Here is a 10,979-nt window from a genome sequence, read left to right as displayed (position 1 = left end):
TGTAAATAAAGAAAATATAAATAAATAGCCATTGCAATATGTTTTTATTCATCACAACAAATAATAATGCTTCCTATCTTTCGTTACAGCTGTTCAATTTGCTATGAAAGCTACATAATCTTGAGAAAACAGATCGTGGATATCCTCTTCAGTCAAGTTTTGGGGGTCCATTGAAAATATATGTAGTTATATCATTTCTTAAGCTGAATGCTGATATTAGATGATGGTGCTGATGCTACCAGTACCAGAAGTCCATCATCATAGTGATGTGTCAAGCTCAAGAAAACCGTTTCTCCATCTACAGGGACCCGTTTCTGACATATACTGGAGTCTTATGCTCAAAATGAAGAAGTCTTTGAAGTCATTCTTCAGTAGGTTTTGAAGTGTTTTTTGGTTTCCAGAGTTTGCGAAACCATCTCTCCTCCTCTTGCAACTGTTCCACAGATGCTGATCCCAGCAAGACCCTGCCAGTAGGGTAGAGTTGCTGGAACTGAGGCATTATCAAGGACAAATATAGGCAACCTCCCTCTTTCCTTGACAAAGGCATTCAGACTGATTGACATACTCCTGAAACAAGTAACCTTTACCTAGTCAAAGAATTTGTTTGTTGTTTAACTCCACACTCAGCAATATTCCAGCTATATGATGATTGTCTGTAAATAATCACGTCTAGACCAGACAATCCAGTTACTGACATCATGAGGATTGATCTAATTGGGATACGATGACATGCATCAACCAAGTGAGCGAGCCTCACCACCCAATCCCTTTAGTCACCTCGTACGACAAGCACAGTCGCCTCTAACGGCAAGCATGGGCTGCTGAAGACCTATTCTCTACCCGGACCTCCACGAGGCTGGGTATCGGAAACACAATGAAACCTCACCGCCTAAAGAAACGTGAACCCTAGAAACATATAGAAGTATGCATGTTAAGGAGAGATGTTTCTAATGTGTACCAATTAATGACAAGACTAACAATCAGGCAAGTGTTACCTCAAAGTGACTTTATTCTTATCACAATATGCTCCACTTGATTTCCAAACTTTAAACGCTAATCCTGCACAAGACAAATAGTGCATCTCGAATCATGGATCTATGACGCCACACGTGATGCGTTCATGAGCATCGGTTCAACGTACTAGTATGTTCGTTTTTGCATCCACGCAATCTAATATCTCTTGAATATGAGTAAGTCTCCATATATTAACCAACATGTATGGCATTCACATTTCTTCAGGCAGTCATTATATAACAGAACTGGTAATATATATCTGCTGTAAAAGACAAGCAGAGTGCTCACACCAGGCTATAGTGCCAGTAAGCATTTTGCTGGGTCTGAGTAATAGGTAATGACAAATGAGTACTCAAGGCGATTTTTTTTTTCCTTCCAGACAGTCCTAATGAGATATCGCATTTCAAACAGTAAACATAATGTCCAAGACATGCAACTGTTCGCATATCACCTAGTTGCAAAGAACAATGAACTTAAGTTTACTGTGCTAAATGACCTATGCATCTATGTATATGCTCTAACAAGTCCACCTGTTGCCGATGATGTGATGTAAAGAATTTTGCTGCATGTATTTCTGATTTGAATCAAAGAATAGGGATACAAAAATTGTCCTGACAACAACAGCGCGTATGAACACAAGTTCTAGGAAGGATACAGATGTGCTTTGTTTTCTGTGGAAGTTTGGTAGATTGAGATGTGGAAGATTCTCAGACACTGAAAAAGGTGTCCAGCATGGTATGTTATGTGTGGAGTGTCTCTGAAATGGAAAAGCATCAAGTTAGTATCTACAATGCATCTACTTATAGCAATGACCAAACTACATATGGCCATTATTTAACAAACAGTTTTGGGTTTCTGGTATGTGTGAATATTCATATTTTATTAAATTTGACTGTTTGCTTATATAAATAAAAGTCAGACTGAAGTGATGATGTCCTGTTACAGTGGCGCAATAAAATCTGGTAAATATTCCAGCTACTGTAAATCATGAAACGACGTAATCGAGCCCTAGATGTAATGCTTCTCATCAAGTACCGTGTCAAGTGTGGTCAGTTTGTTTACACAAGATGGTGGAACAGTTATGACAGTCACCAAGGATTGGATATAAAGGTATCTTTGTTCTTGTCAACCTTGTAAGAAATAATCTCATAATTACAAATAAAACACGACTACCCACTAGGGCTGTAACGCTTCACCGATACCTAAGATATCATCGATAATACACTGTTGGTGTTGTCACTTGCTGATTAGTCTCTAAATTTTAAAGTAAGGGATACTCGCATTAATTTCATTTTGCATATTAGGCTTGACGTCGACAGTTTAGATCATCCAAGAAGACTAAACATAGAGCATTACTCAGACAATACACACGTTGTCAAACACAGCACCAGATGAGGTGTAACATGCGGGTGAAACTTTAGCATACAAACATTTTCAACTTCAACATTCAGATCCACATCTGGCTCCTGGACCTGAGTTTCATCTGTGTTTTTCATGGGAGAGGATGTCTGTTCTCTGAAATGATTAGAAGAAATGCTGCAAAACCAGAAATACTTTCAGATTTGTGCTAAACTGGAGAACTGTTGTTGCCGTCATCTTGTGGCCTATGACTCCCTTAAAGGGCAAGTTCACACGGAAATTAACCTATTTTTCTTGTACTTTTTCCACATTAAAAGTGTTAACCTAGAAGTGTCATAGACAAAAATATAAAAATATCACAATTAATTAACATATTTTTCGCATTAAAACGATTTATATTTTTCACATTTACCAAGTGTTCTATTTCCACAACAAAAACACCATGGCTTATGCCCCTTGCAATATGACGTCATTGGTGCCAATTGATAAACATTATGACGTCATCATGCTTTGTTAGAGCCCTTTTACGTGGTGTAGGTCTAGATGTGTGATTCTAGCGTCTCAGATGCCAGCCAGCATAGTGTTATGCTGAGTCACCACTGGGCGGAGTGTGTCGTAGACCATGTTGTTTTACCGCAAACTGGTACTTGATATCTTTTGCGTTGAGAATAGACAGGGACCCAGTTGAATTGGCACCAATTACGTCATAATCTAAGGGGGATAACTCAGGCCTGTTTAGCTCGATAAACGAAGGCCTCATAACGGCATATCATTTTCACACTATTGTGAGCTTCCTACTTTCACTGTGAAAAAAATGAGTGTATATTTTCAAACACAGATACTAATTACCGTATTCGACGTAATAAGCGCCCCGCTCTAATAAACGCCCACGGCGATATTTGCTAATATATTGGCTAGTAAACAATCCCAATTAGCACCCCTTCCGATTGATTAATGTACACAAGACTTATTTATTCGCGTATAATACGCACTCGTTATATGCACACTTAATTATTATCAGGCTGTCAGTATAAACCACGAAATTTATCTTTCAACTCAACTTTTTTTTCACCAAAATAATATTCTAATTTTGAGAGCGCCCTGGGCGCTTATTACGTCGAATACGGTAATTCTAAAATTGCGTTTTGTTTAGAAAAAGAAAGAAAGTGATTTTTGCGTGTACACTTCCCCTTTAACATTGATAGATTTGTCTGGCTTTCAAAGTTAACCTTTGTATATTTTATCTGCCCACAAATTGAATTTGGTTGAAAAATAATCATTTGGAAACTGAGGCATGTTTGTTTATTACCTTTCATATACTCAATATTGACATATTTCTCGGTTACTCAGCTTGACCTTCCTTTCATAAAGGACCTTCCATAAACCAGTAAGAATTCATCAATATTTGTTTAAGATACCATCCACAACCAAAAAGTGGGACAGTAGGAGACGTATGCCTTGTATGAGTTCTACTGGATTACAAACATCTTCAACCACCATATAAACATATCCTTGACATTGATATCAAGTAAATTGGAAAAGTATGTGTTGTCATATGTAAAAGAAAATACAGGAATGACCAGTCTACTGAGCATTTCTACACTATTGTTTGGAGTCATAGTTGGTGACCGTTTGCTTCATTGCATAAACACACTATTTTACAGTGTTGAAATTAAGCAAGAAAATCATTGATTCCTTGCTCTAACTCTAGTGTTGAATACTTGAGATTGATGGGATGCTACTAGACTGAAATAATACAAGAGTAAATCTCACAATTCTCCAGGATTGCCCATAATTTCCAAAACTGATTTCGTATATTGTTGATATGCAATGCATCATTACTAAAAGATATTGACTTGACTTGAACCAATTTGAAACTTCAAAATTGTAAAAACAATATTGCAAATTGATTTTGGATTGATTTAGTACTTATTGAATGAAAGATAACATTGAAGAAAATTTAAAATGATCTCTGATAAAATGGACAAAATATTTCTGTGTGTCATACTTGCAAAGTTGGTATTTCTTGGTCCTTTGTCTTAGTTGACGCAGATGATAGTCAATACACATGTGTTTCTCTTCAATGTGACTCTTCTTTACAGTTTTCTTATGCTGGACCTTTCTGGAAATATAGATGCTTAATAATATCAACTAAATTACAATAGCTTGCTGTCCTTTCAAGAAGGCCCACAGGGGATTCAGGGGAAATAGTGATCACCAGCACCTCATCCTTGAGGGTATGTTGTTTTACATTGTAGCCTTTGGGGCTCTGACTGGTTCTCAAGTATTCAAGCACAAGTTGGGTTTAGATGAACTGGAGCCTGATGTAAGGGACTCAAGTATCGATCCTGGGATGAAAACTCCCCTCACCAACACACATGCTACAGACATGGAAGATAAAGTGTAGTGTCTGGACACATTTTGACTCAGATAATGGTCAGAAAAGAAGACAAAATGTCTTTATATATGGTCAAGTTAGTCCTATGTGAATCGCAACCCGTGAAGATCCGGGTTAGAATAGGTCTTCAGCAACCCATGCTGGCCATAAAAGGTGACTATGCTTGTCGTAAGAGGCGACTAACAGGATCGTTTGGTCAGGCTGGCTGACTTGGTTGATGCATGCCTTTGTATCCCAATTGCGTGGATTGATGCTCATGATATCAATCACTGGATTGTCTGGTCCAGACTCAATTATTTACGGACCGCCGTCATATAGCTGGAATATTGCTGTGTGTGGCGTTAAACAACAAGCAAGCTATATGAATTGCATAATTGCATCTTCACATGCATGCACTTAATAACCCAAATCGCCAAAAAGCAAAAAACAATTATGAGGGAAAAGTTCTGGGAACACATTTCACATGTTTGTGTTGAAAAACCAAAATTTTTTCAAGGAAGATGATGACATTTCACTGGAACAACACACAATCACCATTTAACAATGATAAAAACTGTTTTTACATCATTAACATGTGTATAGAACCATGAAAAACAGAAGTTTAAACATACTCTGTAGTGAAATAGGTGGTTATGCCTAGATCAAAGTATTGTTAGTTTCAAATTGGGATTTTTATTAAATACTCAGGAACTCCTCATTTGCAGACACTCGATTTTATGTAACATTTTTTTAACCCCACCCGCCAAATACATGTCACATTTTTATGAGCACACACCTACCTCATCCTTTGACCCACCCTATAAAATAACAAATGACTGGCTCTTTATAATTTTTAATTTTTTTATTTAAAAAGATAGATCTGTGTCCTTTTTTCATGGCCACCCTCAAATGGTTGTGAACGTTCTTTGCGATGACACCCCCACCCCACCCAAATCCCCCAGCCAATAAATGACCAGTCCCTTATTATGTTTAACACTGCACTAATTGCAATAATGTAAACTTCCCCGTAAGCATCAAAGCCTTTCCTCCTTGGTTCTGTTATCCGCTAAGTAATTATAATAATTATACTAAATATTACTGGGAATTTTTAAATTCAAATTGGGGAATATTAACAAATATTTTATGAAGATTTGGAGCGGAATATTGGCCTCTGAGAATGCCTAAATAAATGACAATGGATGATTGCGATGCAATATTTAGTCTGTGAGTGTGTAACAGTTTAGGAACTCACACATCATCTTATGGACGAGAGGTCTTGCATAACTTTCTTTCTTCAATGACAAGATGACTCTACCTCAGCTTACTTGGATGCGGCAGATGATCACATGATAGAGGAGGATAAATATTTTCAAAGTCAAAACTGTCTCCCTTTCTCCTTTTCATTCCATGGATGACGTCCTGCTGGAAAAACAGATCAACCAGCGATATCAGTCTCCCGACTGAAAACAAAAAAGCCACTTATCACCTGCTCAAATTCATTCCAAATGGAAAAGAAAAATCTGTGTTAACACCAGCTTGCTAGACGAAGGAAGTTGGATTATGTTCAAAGTTCTCAAAAGAAATGAAAGATAATTGATATTTAGATATGTTTAATTTGTCAACACTAACCCAACGTGACGTCAGTGAATTTACAGACATATCATGTAGCTTTGGTAGTCCTTATACATTTTCATAACAACACTGCAAGTTTGATTGTCACTTTGAATGTAATATATTGTAATTTTCCTTTGATTAAAGTTATTAAAAGCCCAAATATACTGACTGTAAAAATTATATAATGAAAACCTTCCAAGCCTTGTAACTTGACCTCCATATAAAAGGACCAACTAAAGCTGCATGAAAGTTATAACTTAGCACTCCCGATTGGTGAACTGATAGCCATACACTTAAGGGGATGTATCAAAATTTCAAGTCTAAACACAATTTTTTTCTTTACGTGGTGGGTGGCCCTTGGAAGCATTTGTTTGCATAAAGACAAAATTCACTCTTATACTTTATGCACTCTCTGAGAGGGTTTCACTTCAAATAATTGCCCATCAGTATGTCTGATAAAATAGAGCAATACTTTTTTTTATCTTTGTTGTACTGATAAATGCTGGTCAGCTGGAGAAAAGAAGTCAGACAATAATAAATTTGTTACTCTTCAAAATGTTAACTGAATATTTTGCCATGTTCTTAATGTTGGTTTTACAGCTGAACTTTTTGTACACATGTTTTAGTGATAAACACTTCAGTTCGAAGCTGACTCAATAAAAAAAAAATATATATATATATATTATTTCCACTCAGATCTGTACACCAATTTACAAGATATCACTGCTTGAAGCAAATTATCCACAAATCTATCAGTTGGTTAATTCTTTTTATCTTTGATTATCATATCCCTCATTCCATGTGAACAGCACTCTTTATCACATTTTTCTTTTTTTACTCTCTGCTTAGGAGAGGTTCACGTTTATTGTCTTTCACACATTGTTTGTGAGTGAAGGCAGGTGAACAGGGATCCAGACATGGGGAATTGACCTGCACACTTTTGACACAGCCCCACCCTACAAGTGAAGTGTTTTCCAATTAAAGCTCTCAAACACTAAAAAATATTCAGTGTACAAAGTAATGCACACAGGCTACACATGTGACATTGGTGCAATTAAAAAAAATAATGTATTTACCTAAAAGATCAAGTACATACACATTTAACGAGTGCAGTGATTTAAAAAATGCCCTGACAGCTAAACAATCTGATTGTATAGTGTCATGGGAAAGCTTACACATATTATATTTCAATGTTCACTGTTAGAGATGAAATAAATATGTAATGAATATAGATATCAAAGGCTCAAAATGTTTGTTCTCAACAAGAATGAAAGAAATTCCTGTAAAGACCCAAGATCAGAATTTCACGGAAAAGAGTTTCCATAACCTTTCACAAATAAAGAAATAATATATTTGCACACACAATTGATTCAGACCCTCTCTACAGCTGCCAAATACATGTCTGTTGAAAACAACCAATTCACCTCACACATTCACCTGTGCTGAGTACTGCTGACAATCATGGATGTCACAATATTGTGTATCTGGGTAGATTTCCTAAGCTCCACAGAGATATCAAGGCCCCTACCATGAGTACTATCACGGACCTGAATAATGTTGTCCGTGGTACAGGGGAGTGAGTGAGTATGGTTTTACGCCACTTTTAGCAATATTCCAGCAATATCACGGTGGGGGACACCAGAAAAATGGGCATCACACATTGTGCCCATGTCGGGAATCGAACCCGGGTCTTCGGCGTGACGAGGGAACGCTTTAACCACTAGGCTACCCGACTGCGGTACAATGAATTAGTCATATGCTGCAATGAACCCTCCCACAAAGTCTGCTTCTTGGCACTCCTTGTGCTGTAACATTTACAAATCCACTGAATCATGCCATTCTGTTCAACACAGAATATAGCATTTTCACAGAGTGCAGGGTCCCAGTATCAGCATATCGGAGTCAATATTCCTCTGACATGATGAATTAAACAGGAATGAAACGCATGTGAAAAATTGCAATTCTGATCTTGCATGTAATTACATGTTTCAATCATCAGAAATTGAGGAAACTGTTCAACTTACCACAGGTTCCTCTTCGACATTCGGGCCTTGTCTTTTGGCAAGACCAACCATGAAAGCGGGATAGCTAAAGAGAAAATATGAACACTATATTTGGCCTATATAAATTAATTGATTCTGAATACATAGTTTAATAATTACATCAGTATGGCCTGTTCATGGGTAATTATTGTCTTCTTACAAAAGGATGGAGATGAATTATTGGAAAAAGAATTCGACTAATATTTTTACAATTATATAAATAAATATATTTGGATAAGCACCCAACATTAAGTCCTTATTTGTGTAATTATGAGCATATTGGTACCACTATTCTGCCATGCAAAGTACTAAAAATATCAATACCATATTGATTTGAGAAGAAAATTAATGACTGTACATCATGAATTTAAGTTTTAAAAATATTTCATTCAGATGTGATCTTTGAGTGACAATTTCAATTAATAATCGAGAAGCAAGAATTCAAAATGAGTTTCTTTATTATATCAATATATATCTGTACTGAAATGCTATATAGACAGAAATTTAATGTTTACTTATTAATTTATTTAGTATTCAATACTATTCATCAATTGTTTCAGCAAATATAATATGATATGATATGAATAGGATAACTGTGGCTGCCACTCGCACCTCTGCTGTGCTGGTTGGGGTGTGGCTACAGGCATGGCTTCGGGCGGTGCCCCCATCAGCACCTCCTGCTCTTCAGCTGAAGAGTCTCCAGGTCTCTTCACAGTCTCAGACCTCCTGGAACAGGCACAAGGAGAGACTCAACTCTTCAGGCTACAGATTCCTTGGTCTCAGTGACACATAGGGACTGTCAGGATAGGTCAATAGCCTCAAGGAGGACATCACATTTTCACAATGTGCATGCTTTCAGGGAATAAACATTCACCACCAAAAATAAATCACTGGCAACCTATTTCTCAATTTGATCTGCTACAAATGTCATAGTTTGATATAAACACTCTTCTAGAAAAAAAAATAATACAATATTTCCAATTATTAATATTGTCATTTAGCCTCTTTTATGTAAAAAACAATTTTTAACCTGTATAAAATTACATTATGTATTAAGATGAAAGTGTATAAGAATGACAGCAGCAACAATTGTTAGTAACAGTAACAGTTGTATTTATATTAGTTTATGTCAAATGATACTTCAAATTTGATATATTTTGATTTGTGTTATTGGCTGCCATAATAATATTTCTATTGGGGTATGTTGTTTTGGAATCTTTCACTGTATTCCATGTGAATAAATTATGAGTATATTTTTACAATTGATATTATCCCTGGCCAATTGTTTTCTAATTTAAAAAAAAACTACATTAACTTTGCAAAAGAAAAACAAAAGAAATACTGTGGTTGGTTGAAAGAATGCTTATATTCAAATGTCTAATTGTCCTTGTTTTACATTTCACGAAATGTTTTAAATACTTTTTAAAAAAAGGGCCTTTTAATCAACATACATTTCAAATGCAAATAATATTCTTAATTCCTAGCTTGACTTTTGTCTTAAAAGAGTCCCATTCCTCAGGCATACTGGCCGAAATTATATTACCAGGAGTTTTTTTTTTTTAAATGTTCACCCTCTTGGGCTTAGGCACACAGAATAGTTCATAAAGGCAGACTGTATATGATCCAGTGATATATAAAATTCCTTACCACAGAGAAATACAGCAAATGAATATCATTGTTTTAACCATGTAATATTTTTACTAGAATCTAGTTACCTAGTTACTTGCCTAATTTTGTCATAAGTATTTATTCTTTAGTAATTAAGTTTGCATGAACTGAAAACATATTAAACATATACATGTACTGCTCTGGAACAAAGGGAAACATATATATTGTATACTGCTCTGAGCCACTGTGACATTTGCAATCTAATAACATCTTGTCATCATTATTAGTTTTAGACCATGACAAGTATTGCTTACAAAGTTCAAAGTTGAAATAGTAGACTTTAGCTTCAGACTTAGCAAAAGAAGCAGGCTGACATGTTTTCAGACTGTCAGGAATTTGTTCTTGCAAACATGTCCAATGATATGTATAAATGAAGTTACGAGTGGTCATCATGGATGAATTATTATTCAGTTCAGTTATCATTGGTGTGCATACTTTCCAAACGGGATACCATAGGAGAGGTCCATTTCTGCCTTATCTCACTCCATCTGGCATTGGTCCTCTGCAGTTCACAAAAGAGCAAAATAATACAATGAATATAAAATGGGAAAGTCTTAAACATAATTAGTAACATGATTTTCCGGTTGTGGTTTTTTCTTCAACGAGTTACATTTCGACAGGTTAATTTGATGGGTAACATCCTGAAGTTTACACCCCATGAATATTGTATTTGAATCATTTAGTTTCATTTTTAAATACATTATCCTACATTTCTCAGCATATTGATCATATTTTTGTCGTCCCTGACCTATTTGTGTCAAAACCACTTGGACAATAACTATGATTGCTCAAGTTACATAATGACACCCTTACACGTGAGATAGAAACTCGATAGATCACCGGTTACAAATTCGTCTGCTCGCGAAATGCGAGCACATGTTTTGATGACGTTTCTGCTGTGACGT

At 36.0% G+C, this 10,979-nt stretch overlaps 1 protein-coding gene across 4 annotated transcripts; it reads right to left on the bottom strand.

Moving 5' to 3' along the window:
* Positions 1–27: 27 nt before the first annotated feature.
* On the bottom strand, positions 28–10,958 carry LOC124136682. 4 transcript variants are annotated; one of them, XM_046502668.2, is made up of 9 exons: positions 10,888–10,958; positions 10,510–10,576; positions 9,019–9,132; positions 8,389–8,452; positions 6,066–6,172; positions 4,382–4,495; positions 2,445–2,529; positions 1,670–1,771; positions 28–490 (listed from the first exon to the last, which is right to left on the bottom strand). In XM_046502668.2, exons 2-9 carry the CDS (start codon positions 10,539–10,541, stop codon positions 362–364), a joined length of 747 nt encoding a protein of 248 aa, XP_046358624.2. In that variant the 5' UTR covers positions 10,542–10,576; positions 10,888–10,958; the 3' UTR covers positions 28–361. The 4 variants fall into 4 exon arrangements, with proteins under 4 accessions (XP_046358624.2, XP_046358625.2, XP_046358623.2 ...); XM_046502669.2 differs by having other exon boundaries at positions 10,915–10,935; XM_046502667.2 differs by having other exon boundaries at positions 10,823–10,897.
* Between the last annotated feature and the right edge of the window lie 21 nt (positions 10,959–10,979).

This window comes from Haliotis rufescens, unplaced genomic scaffold, assembly GCF_023055435.1.
Source record: "Haliotis rufescens isolate VD_foot unplaced genomic scaffold, xgHalRufe1.0.p SCAF_1, whole genome shotgun sequence".
Lineage (NCBI taxonomy): Eukaryota > Metazoa > Mollusca > Gastropoda > Lepetellida > Haliotidae > Haliotis > Haliotis rufescens.
Note: the sequence above shows the minus strand (reverse complement) of the source record. Positions and strands in the feature narration are given on the sequence as shown.

What these genes read in the sequence shown, in the direction of transcription:
- LOC124136682 (XM_046502668.2), bottom strand. Translation starts at nt 10,541, where the DNA reads ATGGACCTCTCCTATGGTATCCCGTTTGGAAA. An exon ending in CCCCAACCAGCACAGCAGAG is followed by an intron (nt 8,453 to 9,018) that starts GTGCGAGTGGCA and finishes TTTTCTCTTTAG; the next exon opens with CTATCCCGCTTTCATGGTTG. An exon ending in ACAGAAAACAAAGCACATCT is followed by an intron (nt 491 to 1,669) that starts GTATCCTTCCTA and finishes ATAATGCCTCAG; the next exon opens with TTCCAGCAACTCTACCCTAC.